The sequence below is a fragment of the Neopelma chrysocephalum genome, unplaced genomic scaffold, assembly GCF_003984885.1.
Source record: "Neopelma chrysocephalum unplaced genomic scaffold, ASM398488v2 Primary Assembly neopelma1_196, whole genome shotgun sequence".
Classification (NCBI taxonomy): domain Eukaryota; kingdom Metazoa; phylum Chordata; class Aves; order Passeriformes; family Pipridae; genus Neopelma; species Neopelma chrysocephalum.
The window spans coordinates 551,117-566,907 of record NW_020897858.1 but is presented as its reverse complement, the minus strand read 5'-3'; the positions used below and the strand labels follow the sequence as shown (position 1 = coordinate 566,907).

Genomic DNA, 15,791 nt, shown 5'->3' with positions numbered 1-15,791 from the left:
TTTGTGCTTACAGTAAACAGAAAAGCCTCTGTGGTTTTCTCTCCCTGACTGCCAGACCGGGATCCCTCCTGCCCCAGGAGCAGGCAGGGCCTTCCTCAAAGCACCTCCCTCCTCCTGGGCTCTGCAGTCATTCCGGGAAGATGGATAGGGAGGCATCCTGGGTGTGATTTTAATGGCTTCAGGGTGCTCAGCCACATGTACAGATGTGAAACAACCTGCTCCTGAGATTTCCCCCTGCCCCCAGAGCTGGGCAGGTGGATGTCATCACTGCCAGCATCACCTCCCTGCGCTGGGTGATGAGCATCTCTCACGTTTTTGTGTCCTGGTGGGTGTTTAGGAAGGTGGGGGCAAAGAGGTGCATGTCTGGCCAGGTACGAGCTGAAAAAAGAACTCATGACCCCCGAGATGAAAGGGTGAGAACTCAGTGAACTCTTCCATCCTCCCTGTCCCCTCTGCCACGCTGGGGGTACAGAGCTTGCTGGCAATTTTGTGTTATTATTGTATTATTACCATGCAGTGCTTGGTGCTTTAGGAGGAAGAAGAAAATACAGCTGTTGAGTTCTTTGGGTGATGGGGGCTTGGGTGATGAGGGCTTTTCTGTGTTTAAGTGTAGCCATGTTTGGGGGTTTAGGAGGTTGTTAGATTGAGCACATAGGATAGCTGATTTGGCAGCTTGGTACATCAGGCTCAGTGGGTACACAAGAGAGTTGTGGGAATTTGTGCTAATATCCCTCTAACCCCCTTATCTCTTTCTTTTTGCACTGTCCCTATACTTATGTGATTTTCCACTGTATTTCTCTCTGGAATAAAAAATAAAAAGACCCAAATCTTTCTGCTCTTCAGAAAACTCCCACACGCCTCTGCTCGAGGACTCGGTGACTCAGATGACCCCGGAGGAGCACTACAGACGCATGATGTCAGCACTGAATGAGCATGGCACCTTTGAGGAGCAGCAGCAGCAACGTCTCTACCAGCTGGCCAACAGCATGGCAGTGCCCAGCCACGGAGGTACAGGATCTGCAGAGGGGAGGAGGGGCTTGTGTTGCATTTCGGGATAAGTCTGTAAAGGTTCCTAATCCCCCCCGTGTGCACCTGAGGGGGATTGATGGGCTGCAGTGCTGTCTTGTTTATCATGCAGCGAATAGAAGTGGTGCTAAAAAGTGTCCTAGAGACCCTTTTCTCCCACCATCTCCGTGGGGGCATCTCCCCTCAACCATCTGTAAGTGCCAGTTCCTTCTTTACCCTATGCTTTTCTTTACTGGAATAGACTCACTATGGTATCACTACTGTGTATTTTGCAGTGGTGGTGAGAGGAGTCCTTCCTTTGCTTCAAGAGTTTGTGTCAATGTGAATATTCAGGATCTCTGGTGTAAGCCTTTATTTGGGTCACAGTGTGGAGCAAGGGGGGTGAGCAAGTCGGGATAACACAGCAGGGGTGTGAGATGTAGACAGTGGCACACACTCCTGCCCTGTAGTGATGGAAATGGCAAGAGGATGTTGCTGCCTTCTCCTGGGGGCTGGGGTGGTGCCCGGAGGGGGCAAGTGTCCTGCAGTGCTGGGATCTAAGAGGTCCAATGTGAATTGGAGGATTGCTGGTATGTTTTCCCTGGGCTGTGGAAGGAGCTGGCTGGATCCAGCACGTCCTGCGCTGTGCCTAAAGGGGGCACCAGGCAGTTACAGGATCTGCCCTGGATCCACTTGGCAGGATGCAGGATCCATGAGCGTTCCCTCCCCGGGTTCCTCAGCCCACCTCACCTTCCCTCAGGTGAGCTGAAAGTGCTGCCACTGGCTCAGCTTCAGCCCTGAGCAAAGCTGTGCCTTGTACCGAGTCCTGCGCTGCAGGAGCCAGGGGTGGGGGAAGTAACTCAGCCCTCTGGATCAGGCAAAGCCAGGGAGATGGAGGAGGTGATGCTGTTCCAGTCGTGGAAGCAGAGGGTTGAAGCATCACTGAAAAGCAGGGCTGTGCAAGGATCTGTCCCTCTGAAGCTTCCTGCCCGAGGTGTGGAGGGCTCACACGGTGAGCCGGGGAAGGAGCACAAGCAGCATCAGCAAAGCATCCAGCAAGAGCTGGAGGAGAATCTCTGGTCTCTGAGTGTAAATCCCCAGGGCTCCTTGTTAGGTTAATGAAGAGGCTGTCTTCTTTTCCACTCTGTTTGATTTGATTGGCTTCTCTGGGGGCAGGAAGGCGATTCCCTTCGCTGTGGAGTAAGGATTTGCTTATCAGCAAAGGCACGGCACAAACCTGCGCTGAGGCATGACCTGGTGAACATGGCACATGCTCTGTGTGTGGTGTTGAGCATTCCCAGGCATTTTCAGAGCTGCAAACACATGGATACAGGGCCGTAGGGCTGGAGTTTCACATGTACATGTGATGAACACAGAGGATAGGACAGCGTGTAACAAAAGGGTGACGCACTGATATGCCCAGGTTGAATATTTAACCATGTAATTCAGATCTAGACCATGTAGAATACATATGTAGACCACGTTGAATACAACAGAGCAAATACACAGCTCAAAATGTGTTGTGTGTACCAGTGTTGTGACAGACAGTCACAACAGACCACCCAACCTGGCACCGGATGGCTGCTGGACTCAGGGACGTGTCCATCCCACCAGCACGTGCTGCAGAACTTCTCTCCCTTATAACGAGCAGAGTAGCTCATTACATCAAGAGCCTGACGTATTTTTATGATTATGATTAAATTGTCTCAGCAGCATTTGTTAGGTGAGGGGGTCACACTGGGGTTTTGGGTGGGCAGGGGGAGAAGAGGCGCCTGCACGGACAGACTCGCTCGTGTAACACTGACAAGACAAAACTTGGTGTATTTTTGGATTGTCTCCACACCACAGGGCCCTGGTCGGGCTATAAATTATTAGTGCCAGTACAAAGCGCAGTTTATCTGCGGGCTCACATGGAGGCACCAATAACATTAATAATTTAAAAAATGTTAATAATTTAGAAATCTTTTTTTTTTTTTAATTGCTTTTCAGCCCCCTCCCAGCCCCCCCCTCCCTCCTCCGCCCCCGTTCTCCCAGTGGCATTCATCCCACATTCTGAATTCAGTCTGTCTCCGTGCCTGGAACCTCCATCCGCCAGCGTCCCACTGTCAATCAATCTGATTTCCCAACTGTCAGAGTGCAGGATTGTAAATAACAGATCCTGGGGGAGAGGATGGAGGGGGGTCTGGGCAAGGGGGTAGGGGCGCAGGGGAGGGGAGGAGGGGGGAGAAAGCGGCAAGGAGAGGGTGGGTGTGCAGGGGGGTTGTTGCGGTCATTCAGGATCAATGCAGCTCCTGAAACTGGCTGCGCGCCAGACTTCTAAATTACAGGCGCTGTGGCGATGAGGAGTGACCTGGGTTTTTCAGATAATTAATTTATAAACATTTCGAGGTGCACGGCCCCTGGCTCGGCGAATTCTCTGGGCCTTTTTACGTGATCCGGTGGGGTTTGGTGTTCCTTACATACCCCTGCAGCTCAGAAGCGTCATTTTAAGGTTTGTCCCCTCAGCTGGGGGTGTGGGGACAGGGACTGTGCGTGTGTAAGTGTGGCTGGAAATTCAGGCACCCGTGCCCTCCTTACTGCCAGCAAAAACAGCAGCTGTGTAAGAAGTGTTTCCACCCCACCACGGGGCTTCAGCCCTGACCGTCACCAAAATGTTGGATGATGTGAGTGAGGAAGCTCAGGCTGGGCTAATAGGGGTGTGGGTATCTGGGATTTCCAGAACTGAGGGAAAACAGCATTGTGGTATAAAGGAAGGCAAGGAGATTGGAAGTCTGTCATCACCAGGGTCATGTGTTGTTCCCTATAGTAACCTGGCTTTACAAATCCATCGTGGGAAGAGGATGGATGTGCTGCTGGACATGTGGAGGGCTTTGCAATCTCAGTGTGCAAGCTGATCCTGCCCAGGGCGTGTTCACTGAGATAAATCTCCCTCTCCTCCTCTCCCCAGCTGTGTTTTGGTTTCCTTTTGCAGCCTGGTGCACAGTGAGCACGTGAGGGAGGTCTCCTCAAGTGTGCTCTTGTGCGTCTGAGTTTCCTGTGTGCCATGTGGATGGCAGTAGAGGTTTTGGTGTGGGATGTAAGTTGTGTATGGGGTGTTTTTATATAGATACAGGGACTAAGGGGCTCCTGATGCTTCACTGGGAGAGAGGAGCACTCTGGAAAAGCCTCTGTCAGTGCGACTGGTATGGGTGTCCATGTCACAAGTCCTTGTTGTTCCCTGAGCAGCAGCACGTCAGCTGTACCTGCATCACCTGCTCCTCCTTGGGGCTCTCTGTGATCCCCTTTAGCCTGTGCTTGATGTGATTGTGGCCATCACACAGCCTCTGTGTGGGCAGCTTGTCTGTGCTGACACCTGCCCTGGAGAGACTGTACAGGTGTATAACCTGTCACTGCACACGTGTCACAGGTAGGGTGACACAGGTCACGGGTTCTGCAGTGGTACCAGGGCAGCCCAGGTTTAATGAGGGGTGCATTTCTGACCTGCAGCTGATGTCTGATGGAAGTGTTGTGCCTAAGGCTGGGAGGGGCCCCTCCTGTACCCCCTCCTCCTCTGCCCTGTGGCCAGGCCCTTCCCATTCCTACAGCAGAGCTGTGCCAGGCAGGTGCAGTCCCTGCAGGGCCAGCCCTCAGCCCTCAGCCCTTGTGAGGCCACAGCATCCCCCAGGATGTGGGTGGCTGACTGGGGGGGGCACCATGCTTGGGAAAACAGCTCTGGGTGCTCAAACCTGGGTGCTGTCCCTGGGAGCAGGGGTGGGTGTTCCCCGGGCAGGTGAACGACGGGAGTCAGGTGTGGATTTAAGGGGCTACCCGGGGAAGTGCCCCCCTGTTCCCTGCGTTCAGCAGCAGCTGGAGATGCCGGGCTGTGGTTTCGGGGGGGATGCTGTTCCGACCGGGGCAGACCACACGCGGCAAACGCTGCGGCCCCCGGGGGAGCCCCCGTAACCTCGGCGGAGCCCAGAGGGGGCGGAGGGGGCACGGCGGGGCCGGGGCCCGGGGCAGGTGCCACCGCGGCTCCGCTCGGGACCGGCCGGGAGGCTCCGCGCCCGCGGAGAGAGGGGGCAGACGGCAGTTTGGGGAGATCCTCCCTCTCCTTTTGCTCTCCCCGCATCCATCCATCCCTCCTTCCATCCTTCCCTCCCTTTTCCCCCCTCCTTCCCTCCCTCCTTCCCTCCGGCAGGAAGGCAATTAAACAGCAAATCCACCCCCCCCCCCCCCCCCTCCCTCCCTCCCGTAGTTGCACAATTTCCTCCGCTGCCAAACTCCCTCGGCGGCGGAGGCGGATCCCGCCAAGAGCAGCCCGAGCCCGCTCCGCCGTGTGAGTACCGGGGCAGCCCGGGCAGCCTCTCCCGGAGCCCCGGAGCCGCGGGGATGGGCGGCGGGGGGGCAGCTGTCGCCCGAGGGGCTGCGGGCACGGCCGGGAGCAGCCCCGGGGCAGCGCTGTCGCCCGCGGGGAGCCCGGAGCATCCCCGGAGCAGCCCCCGCGGCGGGGACGGGCGGGCAGCGGGTGTTTCTGTCCGTCCATCCGCGGGGCTGGGGCCGAGGGGAGGAAGGAGGGGGGTTGTGCGGGGGTCGATGCCGGGCAAGCAGCTCATCCCCTTCCCTCCTGTCCCAGATCTCCTGCGGGCGCGGCAAGAGGTGGCGGCGGCGGCGGCGGCGCGGAACCCCGGCGCGATGGAAGCGCACATCCCCTCGGCCAGCAACTCTTCCAGCCAGCGGAGGAAGCAGGGCCTCCCCCAGCACAGGGACACCCACTTCCCCGAGAGGTACCGCGGGGACGGGTCGCCCCCCGCCCCGGGGCGGGGTTTGGTGCGGGGTAGGGGGGCGTGGGGGGCTTCGCGCCGGTGGCACCCTCGGGAAAGCCTGGAAAAGCTGGCACGGGTGCCCTGGGCGTGCGGGAGGGGGGGGAGTGCCTGGGTCAAACGTCGGAACGGGATGCCCCAGGGAGGTGGTGGAGTCACCATCCCTGGAAGTGTTGGAAAAACTTGTGGATGTGGCGCCTCGGGGACGTGGTTTAGTGGTGAACAGGGAGGTGTCAGGTTAATAGCTGGACTCAGCTATCTCGGAGGGCTTTTCCAACCTTAAGGATTCTGTTACTCTGTGCAGTGCCCAGGGGTTGGGCAGGGCTGGTTTGCCCAGGTGAGGTGTGAGTGTCTCCCCTGGGTGTTGTGCAGGTGCAGAAGTTGGTGGGGGGTGTTCTGTCCCATGCCGGGGTGTCTGTATGGAAAAGGGAGTGATCTGTGCTTGGGCACATGTGCGTCCACATCCAGGTGGGTGACTGTCTGGCTGGAATGATCCCAATCCTGCCCTGGATCTCCAGGGCAGATGTCACTTCAACCTGTTCTTCGGCCAAGAGCAAGTTAAGGTGTTTAACTTTGCATTTTGCAGCATCCCCAGATGAGGAGAGAGAACAAATGCTCTAGGATGGAGTAGAAAGAGAAGTTTTCTTTTTTATGGAAAAAAGGCACAGCTTGCCTTTACCACTGCTAGGAGTGCTGGAAAGCTGATATTCCCCCCCCCCCCCCCCCCCCCCCCCCCAGGAAATTCTAGCTCATTTATCTTGCTCTGTGCCACGAGCCATTCCCTCAGCAATCAAGAACTTCAGAGGGAAATTAAATTAAAGCTGCGTGCGTTTCTGACAGGGATAGCAGAGGCGGGAAAGGGCCACGGGGATGCAAAGGCTTTGGATATCACGGGACAAGCTGTGAAAGTCTCTGGTATTCAGACTTTTTTTGGCTTTCATGAGGGGGTGGGCGCAGAGCAGGCTGCAGCATCACTTCTGTAGCATGTGCATGTACGTGTCGAGTCCAGAGTTTTCCCCTCCACACATTTATAGCCTTGGGGATCCTTCTTTTTTTTTTTTTTCTCCTCGTTTTTCCTTCTCTCCAACCAAGTGCCTTTGCAATGTGTAGGGGCTGGGCAGACCTGGTAAAAACCTTTTCTCCTGCGGGGTGTACTTTGGCTAACCCGCCTCATAAAACGCCGCCCGATCCGTGCGGGTTGCAGGCAGACCTGTGAGGAATGCAGGGATCCACGGGATTCAGTGCAGCCAGTCAGCAGGAACGTTCCTCCAGCGCTGTGTGGCCTGGAGAGGTGCCAGGCCAGCCGGAGGCCTGGCTGGAAAGGCATGTACGGGAAGGGTGGAGGCTTCAAACGGGGAGGTGCTGCTCGCAGGAGGGGCAAACCAAAAATGGGCTCGATATGGATCAGACCCAGGGGTACTTGCCACTGCCAGGCAGGTGCTGGAGGTAATGGAGCTGGGCTAGGCCAGGAAATTTGGTTGGGGAAAAAGGGGGGAGAAGTTGCTCGCTAGCTCAGGGGACAGAGACTGAAGGCCAGGAGTTGACTGTTGGAACAAACCACCACTTTTCATCTTGATTCGGTTCTCCAAGTAGCCCTGTGAGTGGTTGCATTGGTGGGAGCGAAATCCTGGTGAGCTGAGGAGAGGGAAGGAACACACAGGGGCACAACTGCTTTTGATGTTGAGAGGAACACCTGTGGGACCTTGGAACAGGTCTGCAGGAGTCACTCAGCGTCTCAGTGTCCCTTGTTGCTCGGTGACAGTGGTTCTCCTCTTGAAAGCAGGTTGTATTTTGGCATTTGGGAAGGCCTTGGAGTGGCTCAGTTGCAAGAGCAGTGTAATGTGGTAAAGTTGTGGGGAGCAAGGATATTTGCACCCATTTGTAAAGGTCTGGTTATTTGGCTGTGAGCAAGACCAGCCTGTGGCTGTGTTGGTGGGCACAAAAGAAAGAAGCTGGTTTTTGTTTTTGTGGTCTTGTTTCTGTCCAAGAGCTTGCAGGCTGAAATAAGGCTCACAGCAGGTTATCAGCCCTGCTTTTGTTTTCCCCCAGCGCTCCCAGCTCCGACTGTACATCCAGGACCTGCTCTTATTCCTGGGCAAAGTCATTCTCCAAGGAGCTTTGAGACAAACTATGTTGAAACATCCCTGTGGTGGGCCTGGCTTGGCACATCCTGTGCTCCATTCCTCTGCCATCCCAAGGCATGGCAAGACCAGGCTGTCTGTGTTTTCTGCAGCCATCTGCTCCCCCAGGGAGGGTGTGGTGAGGTCCTGTGTGGCCAACCTCCTTGACCAGGCTCTTAGGTGTAGTAATCCTTGGTTAGCAGAGCTGGGGAGACCTGCTGGGAAATGGGAAGCTACAGCTGTCCCCATGGTCATGACTTGGTGTGGTTTGTGGATGGCCCCATCCCTTGAATTGTCCAAGGCCAAGCTGGGTGGAGCTCTGAGCAACCTGCTCTAGTGCATGGGAAGGTGTCCCTGCCCGTGGTAGGGGATTGGAACCAGATGATTTTTAAGGTCCCTTCCAACCCAAACCATTCTCTGATTAGTGCACAATGTCGTTACTTCTCCCCAGAGCTCTGCAGCCACCTGAGTATCACTGAGGGTCCACTTGCATCCCTCTGCTCCCACTCAGGAGTGACCTGTTTGGAGCTGTCCTGTGCAAATTGTTCCTGGCTGTTTAGCCAAAACACCAGAGGTGTTTTTGGGAATGCCAGGAGAAGCTGTGGCCGTGTGTTGTAAAGCAGTAAAGTTCTGTGTGGGGTAATTTCTCCCTTCCATTCCCTGTAACCCTTGGGTTTTGTACTTGGCTGCCATGGTCTTTGTCAACAGGGTAAATCACAGCAGCCTCTGTGCACCTTTGTTATGAAGGTTCAGAATTTTCCAGAGGTTCAGGTGGGCACTGACAGAGGAGAAGGCAGTGGAGGGAGCTGCTTCACGTTCGTAGGCAAACCGTAGGTAGATTTACAGCGTCTCCTTTCCCAGGAGCAGAAGTAATAACACATGATGCAGGGGGATGTGAACTGTTTGGCATGGTGTTAAAATTCCATTTCAGCTTCCTATCGGGAGATCTGTGGGGATCAGGTCAGCTCTCAGGTGCAGCAGCTTTGTGGGTATGAATAATTAGTCACTTCAGCCATTATGTGTGGCAAAGCAAGGGGGCTGAAACCCACAGTGGTGACCCAGTTTTATTTATCAGGGCAGTGCTGATGTTTTTGCAAAGGCAGGAATGCAGAGGACTTGCCTGATAATGAGAACTACACCATACAGTTTTCCTGTTTCCAGGGGTGAGGGTGGGTCTGAGACAGGGAACAATTGGGAAGATGGGTGTGTTCAGATATTCATCAACTAATTATCACCCGTTTTTGCTGGTCAGAAACAGGCTGGAAGGTTTAATGGCACTAAGGACAAGGCAGGCAGGTGAGTGGTGGCTTTGAGGGGATGATACACTCATGTACACACAAACACATGGATATGGATTTTCTTGGACCAGGCTCCAAGGTCCCTTTAGTGGCTTGGTGGCCCCTTCACCTCTTTGGTCCATCTGTTGGGAAAGAGTCAGTAAAACTGAGACATCTTGCCAAAAGCAGACTCAAGCCACAGGCTGGAGAATCCATTTGGTTTCATGGTTTTGGTTTCCTAGATCCTTCCTCGATTGATTCAGGCTCGGATTACGGAGCGCCAGGGCCTGGTGGTTTGTTTGAGAGGATTGTTGAGTTCAGCGTTAAAAAAGACTTGGAAGAGGAAAGGGTACAACTAAAAGGTGCCACTGTAACTGCTCCAGCCTGGAGCACTTCCCATCTCCAAACATCCTGCAAAAATGGCAGATGTCTGTGCCCTGCAGAGTTTTCTTGGATCCTACCCCCTGGATCCTGCCTCCAGGCTTTGTTGGCAGTGTGCTTGGTTTTGCTGGGGTCGTTTAGCCTGGCGTGTTCTCACCCAAGGTGTTCATCTCTGTGCTTCTCTCCGAGCAGGCTGGTGTGTGTGGAGCCTGGGGAACAGCTTGTGTTCTCCCCCTTTAAGGAAAACCTTTCATGCCCTGCAAACAGAAGGGACTGGCCGGGAGCTCGGGCGAGGCTGGCTGAGCTGGTGGACAGTGTTGATCAGTGGGGTGAAGCTTGTTGGCTGAATCTGAAGCATCAGTTCTGTGTTAGGAGCTGTGAGGAGCTTGTTCTCGTGCCTGCAGTGTGTAGTGTGGGGTCTGGGGGGGACCTGCCCCTCTCTCGGGAGGGGAGAAGGCAGAGCCTGGTCAGAGGAGGGGCAGGAGTTGAGGCAGGTCCTTGGTACGAGCCCTCAGCTGCCTCCAGGGCTGTCTGCAACCAGCATTAGGGACACAGTTCATCCTCCAGGACCACAGGCAGTTCCAGGGGAAGGCAGGAGGAATCCCAAGGGACAAGAAACGCTGCCTGCCTGAGATGCCATCGGCATCCTCATCTCCGGGGTCCTGGGAATGGGAGCCCTTTGGCTGGAGTGTTCTGGGAATGGGAGCCACGGAGTCTCAGAGAGGCTCTCATTGCCCTTCCCTTGCAGAGCTGACAGACATTGTGCATCAGCCAGAGGCTTTCTCTGAGCAGAGATGTGCCCAAAATACCCAGCAAGGGTTTTTGGATGGAGTTCTTTCCATCTGCTGTTGCTACGATTTGTTCTTTCACCACCTAATTCCTCCCCCCTGTTTTTTTGGAGGCCTTCCTTTTCACTCCTGGCTCCTTGGGCACATCCTCCTGTGCTCTCTGGGCGCTGTCTCTCTCCTCCTCTTACCCACCCCAGCCTTGCATCCCCCTCTCTGCTCTGAATATTCTGATTTTCTGATTTTTGCACTGGAGGGATCCTCGGCAGATCCCAGCTGGCTGAATGTTATGCAGAGCAAAGGCCAAAGAGCTTGACCCGATTTAAGTAATTTGGTTTTAGCACCAGTTTGGATTTTGAGGGAGCGATTTCCCCGGGCAGCACAAACCAGGCCGTCTCCCTGTGTCCAGGCCTCGTTGCTGCCCTAGAAGGGCAGCTCCAGTGCATGTCTTTTCCTGCTTGGAAATCCCAAACACCATTTTTAGAAAGCCCTTTCATTTTATTTATTTTCCCTTCCTGGCACAGTGTCTGGGGATGGCAGAGCAGCGAGGAGCTGTGTGCTGCCTGCCTATTACCTCGGGTTTAAAGTGTCTCTTCCTATCAAATGCAGAGCAGGAGAAAGCAGAGCTTTCATGCATTCTTTTTTTTTTTTTTTTTCCCCTTCTTCCATCCGTTCTAAATTTATTTCCATGCCTTGCCGGTTTCAATCTGCATTTCCTGACCCTCTCACATCTCCAGTCACAGCCTGTGCTCCGAGCCTTCCCTCGGAGCTTGGATTGAAGTCAGGGGGGAGCATTGCTCTGGGCTTGGGAGGATATGATGGGGTTAAAGTGAAAGGCTTGGTTTTAACAGTATAATGTGTAACCCCATAATGACTTTAAATATTGATTATTTGAAGGCCATTAGTGCTTATTGTTAAAGAAAAGTCAATACTTTTTAAGCCTTGTGAACCATTTGTCTCCTGTTAAAGGACATATCAAATTTAGCAGCATGCAGTGCAAATCCCCTAATACCCTGCTCACAAGCCTCCAGCTGGCATATTAGGGGGGGAAAAAAGAAAAGGGGGTGGGGGGAGGAATATGCAGTAACACAGAACTGCTCTCTGCAAGGTAAGGACAAGGCTTATCAGATGTAATTGCCAGGGGCTAAATTCAGGTTCTCAGAATATGGGGCTGTAGTTCTGCCCTTTGAGTGGTGGAGGAAGGAATTTAATGGGGGGGTTGAAGGCTGGTACATACCTGGGAAAGGATGCAAGGATTAGTGTTGTGGTGCATGTCTGTCTAAAAGCACAGCAGCCTTTGTTAAAGTCTCTGGGGCTTTTTACTCCGGGGTTGCCAGTTCTTTTCCAGGCTGGCTTGGAAGCAATTGGCTGTATCTGCACCAGGCAGCCTGGGAGGGCTTCCCAGCTCCGTGCCAGGACACGACCTGGTGGTACTGCCTCCCTCCTGTGCCAGGTTTCCATGCCAAATACCAGGCAGATGGGCTGGGAGGGAGCAGTGGCAGGCTCCAACAGGTTCTGTGTCCAGAGGGTTGGGTTTTTGGGATGGCAGGAAGCGTCTGTCCACGGTCTCACACGGAGGTGAGATGCTCCTCAGGGCTCTGCAGCAGGAGCTGTGGAGCATCAGGATGCCTGCAGGGAGAAGAGTCCCTCGTTCCCTAAATATTTATGAGCATGCCTGCTTGCTTTTTGAGTTCTCTGCTGCTGGGCATTGATGCTGAGTGCCAGGGGGACAGCAGGAGGGGTGCAATGACCCCTTCGTGTTGGGCCATCTGCAGCCTCCCTTCTCTGACTTCAGGCCAGGCTCCAGGGGTGTGGTGGGGGACCTCGGGCTGCTCCTGTTCCTTTGGCCTCACCGGCAGTGCTTCCCTGTGTGAGTGTTTGGTGGGGAGCTCCAGGGCTGCTGAGAGGACAGCGCCGGGGTCTCTGCGTGCTGCTGTGTCAGGCAGGCACGGTGACAGTGTGTGTGAATGCACCTCCCTGAATTTCCCAAGCCTTTGGACTCATCCCCAGCGCGTGTTGGCGTGTGTGGAACAGAGGCAGCACCTGACTTCTCAGTCTGAAGTCGCTCCTGCTGTGCTCAGCCCTGTTCCTGCCGCTGGGATTGGGGCCGGGAGCTTTGTCCCTTTGCTGCATCCCCTTCCCCGGCCAGGCACCCCTCACTGGCCTGCCCAAACCAGGAGCTGATCCCGGGCCCCAGAAGGCAGCGAAGCTCCGAGGAGAGGACAGAGGGAACGAACTGCAGAGAGTCTGGAGCAGATGCGAATTCCTTAGGGATCAAAGTTATGTCCATTAGCACAACATTAAAGCATAAAAATAACCAGATAAACACCGGGCTGCCACCGAAGGGAGAACCTTTTATTTTCCAGTGCCCAGTCCTCATCCCCATCAAACACTCCACTTTCCTGGGCACAGATTCTGTGTTCTTGGCCAAAATCAAGAAGCTCCTTTGTTTTTAGAGTCCCGCCAGCACCTGGGGGCTTCGGGACCTCCTGCAGGATCCCCCTTTCCCGCATACGGACCGGGCGAGGCTGCTCGCCCGCCCGGCCACGGAACGGTTAAAAAAAGCGACTTGATTTCCCTAAATTGCTTCTTATAAAACGAACAGCACGTCTGCCCGGGCTCGTCTCCCCGTGATTACAGCTAATTACGATCGAGCGGACACCTCGGAGCCCCCGTCACGCCGCTTTAATTGTCCGTTATTCATCTGCGGCGCTGTCCGGGGTGGCAAAAAGCACTTGGCAGCCGCGGCGACCGGGGGGCCTCGGCTAATTGTGAGGCCTCGGGGATTAGGGCAGGTGATTACACACTTCATGGTGTAATTACATAAGCATCGCTTGGCTGCTGCCCCGGCTCGGAGCCGAAGGTCACGCGCTGCGTTACCTGAGATTAATTGGAGCTGCCAGCGGAGTGCGAGGTGCTGGCGGAGCGGTTATACGATTAGCATTAACATTTCAACAGCGACCGATCGATCCGTGGCTCTCCTCCAGACACAGCGAGCTGTGCAATTAGTTTAGAGGAGAGCTAGGGGAGGGAAGGAGGAGGAGGAGGAGGAGGAGGAGGAGGGAAGGAGAGCCGCGGAGGCAGCCAGGGGAAGGGAGAGAAGGGGGAGGCAGAAGACTGGTAAAGGGGTGAGCGAGAAGGAGGAATTTTGGAGGGGGGATCTCAGCCGTGGATCAGCGTTTTGTAGTGGCTGGTGCATAGAGTGGGGATAGAACCACATTGGGAAGATCTCTGCTTGCCCACCTCGCCTCCAAAGAGTCCTTATCTGTCTTTTCACGGTGTTGATCCCCCCCCATCCCAACCGCATGGGACAGCTGGGGGTCCTCATCCCACCCTCCCGTGTCATCCCCCCCTCTGAAATGGGCGGTGTGGTTGTGGGTATGGTCTGTTTGATGCAAAGTCACAGGCACCTTCTGGCCCCCTTTCTCTTGCCCTCCAGTCTCTCCCGAAGCAGATTTTACAGGGAGATACCGTAAAATGAAAATAAACGGCACAGCACTTGGCTTTGCCTCTGGATGCCCTGGTGAAGGTAATAATGTTGTAAGTGGCCATCAAAAGGAATTAAGAGACGTGCAGCCGGAAAGCAGATTTGCTTGCAGGCTCCCAGGGCAGATTTGACTAATGGAAGAGACCTTGGCTCTTACTCCCTTCCTGCCTTTTCTTTTTTTTTTCCTTTTTTTTTTTTTGCCTTTCCCCCCTGCTGCAAGCAAGTGCTACCTGCCTTGCTTGCTTCCAGGCATTGTCCCCTTTCCACCACTCAAACCTGCCTCCTCCAGCTGACTTATCCCACCTGGCATCTGCTCTGCCCATTCTGTCCAGCATCACCCACCTCTTCTCCAGCAGGACACCTTCCTGCTGGCCCCGTGGCACTTTCACATCCCTCTCTCCATCTCTCCTGTGTCTTTCTCTGCCTGACTCCCAGCTTTTCTGTCCACCCCTTGTCCCAGCTAGGACGGGGATTTTCTGCAAGGCGTGCCAGTGTTCCCTACAGATTTTTCCAGAACCCCTTTCCAGCTCCCAAAACACAGAATACCTTTTCAGTTGTCAGTAGATGAGATAGAAACCCAGGCTTGATAAGGGGAGAGGCAGATGCAGAATCTTCAGCCGTGCCTTTGCTAGTCCTGGGCAGCCAAAATCCCTTTCAGTCCAGCTGAAAGACCACAGAGGCGAAGGTGGGAAATATGTGTGACCTGTGGAGTCCTGTCTGCTTTCTTCCCCTTTTGATTCTGCTTCTTTTGGTTTCTTTCTCTGCATTTTAGAAGCTCTGCATATCAGAATTAGCCTCTGGCTCAGAATGCAGGTCACCTGCAGCCAGGATGTTCTTCCCTGAGCCTGGGGCCCTTTTGGATGGAGCCTCCAGGTTTTAAACGTGAACTTATTTTCTGATTTCTGCAGGGAGATATCCCACCCACCGCCTCTGCTCTCACCCCAGAACGCTCCCCACATTGCCCTGGGGCCCCACTTGAGACCTCCCTTCCTCGGGGTGCCTTCGGCGCTGTGCCAGACGCCAGGTGAGTGCACAGGTAACTCTTGTGGGCAGCCAGGGCGGGCTGAGACAAACTGTCCTCCACCCAAACAGCCCAGACACACTTTCTGTGTCTCCCCCTGACTGCTGTGCTTGACTTCAGCCTGGTTTTGCAGCAATAGCAGCAGTTGCCTTGGCTCTTCTTTCCTTTAGTCCCCACCAGCCTCCCTGGTGTTTCAACCCATGGGCTCCAGAGCAGAAAGCAGCACTCAGTTGCCTTTTTCTTTCTGAGCTAGCCCTCTGGAGAGCTAGCCTGAGGTAGCAAAGAGTCAGTGCTGAGATGAGTAAGCCCAGGGTGCTGTTCTCCCTGTCCCCAGGTTACGGGTTCCTCCAGCCGGCACAAGCGGAGATGTTTGCACGGCAGCAGGAGATGCTACGAAAGCAAAACCTGGCCAGGTAAGAGTGGGAGAGGGATGGATTTTTCCTTCCCTTTTCCAGCAGCAGGCAGAGTAAGGTGGGGTGCTGTGTGGGGTGAGCTGTGCCCAGGTGACAGAGCAGTGTCCAACTGAGACCAGTGGAAACAGCGTGCGGGTGTGGAGGGAACACTTTGATGAGTACAAATCCCACCCGTGCGACTGGAGCACAGATAAAGTGGGACTGACACACAAAATCCTCCCGGAAGGAAGAAAAGGCATGTTCATCCTGTGATTTTGGATCTTGTCCCATGGAATGCATAATGGCATAAGGCAAAACCAAACACTGTCTTCTCGAACAAGATTGGCAGCATCACGTTATTTAACACGACATTAAGCCCAGGCCAAGACATGAAAGTAGCAAGACCTAATACAGGTCATTACTGCGCTATGATGATCACACATTGCAGAGGAAAGTCCAAGCAAAAAGTCTGGCACTCTGTGACGGGACATTTAAAAATAACTCCATTTGGAAAGGGATCTGGT

At 54.4% G+C, this 15,791-nt stretch overlaps 1 protein-coding gene across 13 annotated transcripts in view; it reads left to right on the top strand.

Annotated features, from left to right (window-relative positions):
- Positions 1–15,791, top strand: part of SAMD11 (sterile alpha motif domain containing 11) — a 132,148-nt gene that overhangs the window by 99,471 nt on the left and 16,886 nt on the right. For all 13 annotated transcript variants that reach the window (XM_027702759.1, XM_027702758.1, XM_027702767.1 and 10 more), the window contains 4 exons: positions 844–1,008; positions 5,618–5,768; positions 14,763–14,878; positions 15,210–15,288. In XM_027702759.1, the coding sequence (XP_027558560.1) occupies positions 844–1,008; positions 5,618–5,768; positions 14,763–14,878; positions 15,210–15,288 (511 nt within the window). The remainder of the gene's footprint in view (positions 1–843; positions 1,009–5,617; positions 5,769–14,762; positions 14,879–15,209; positions 15,289–15,791) is intronic.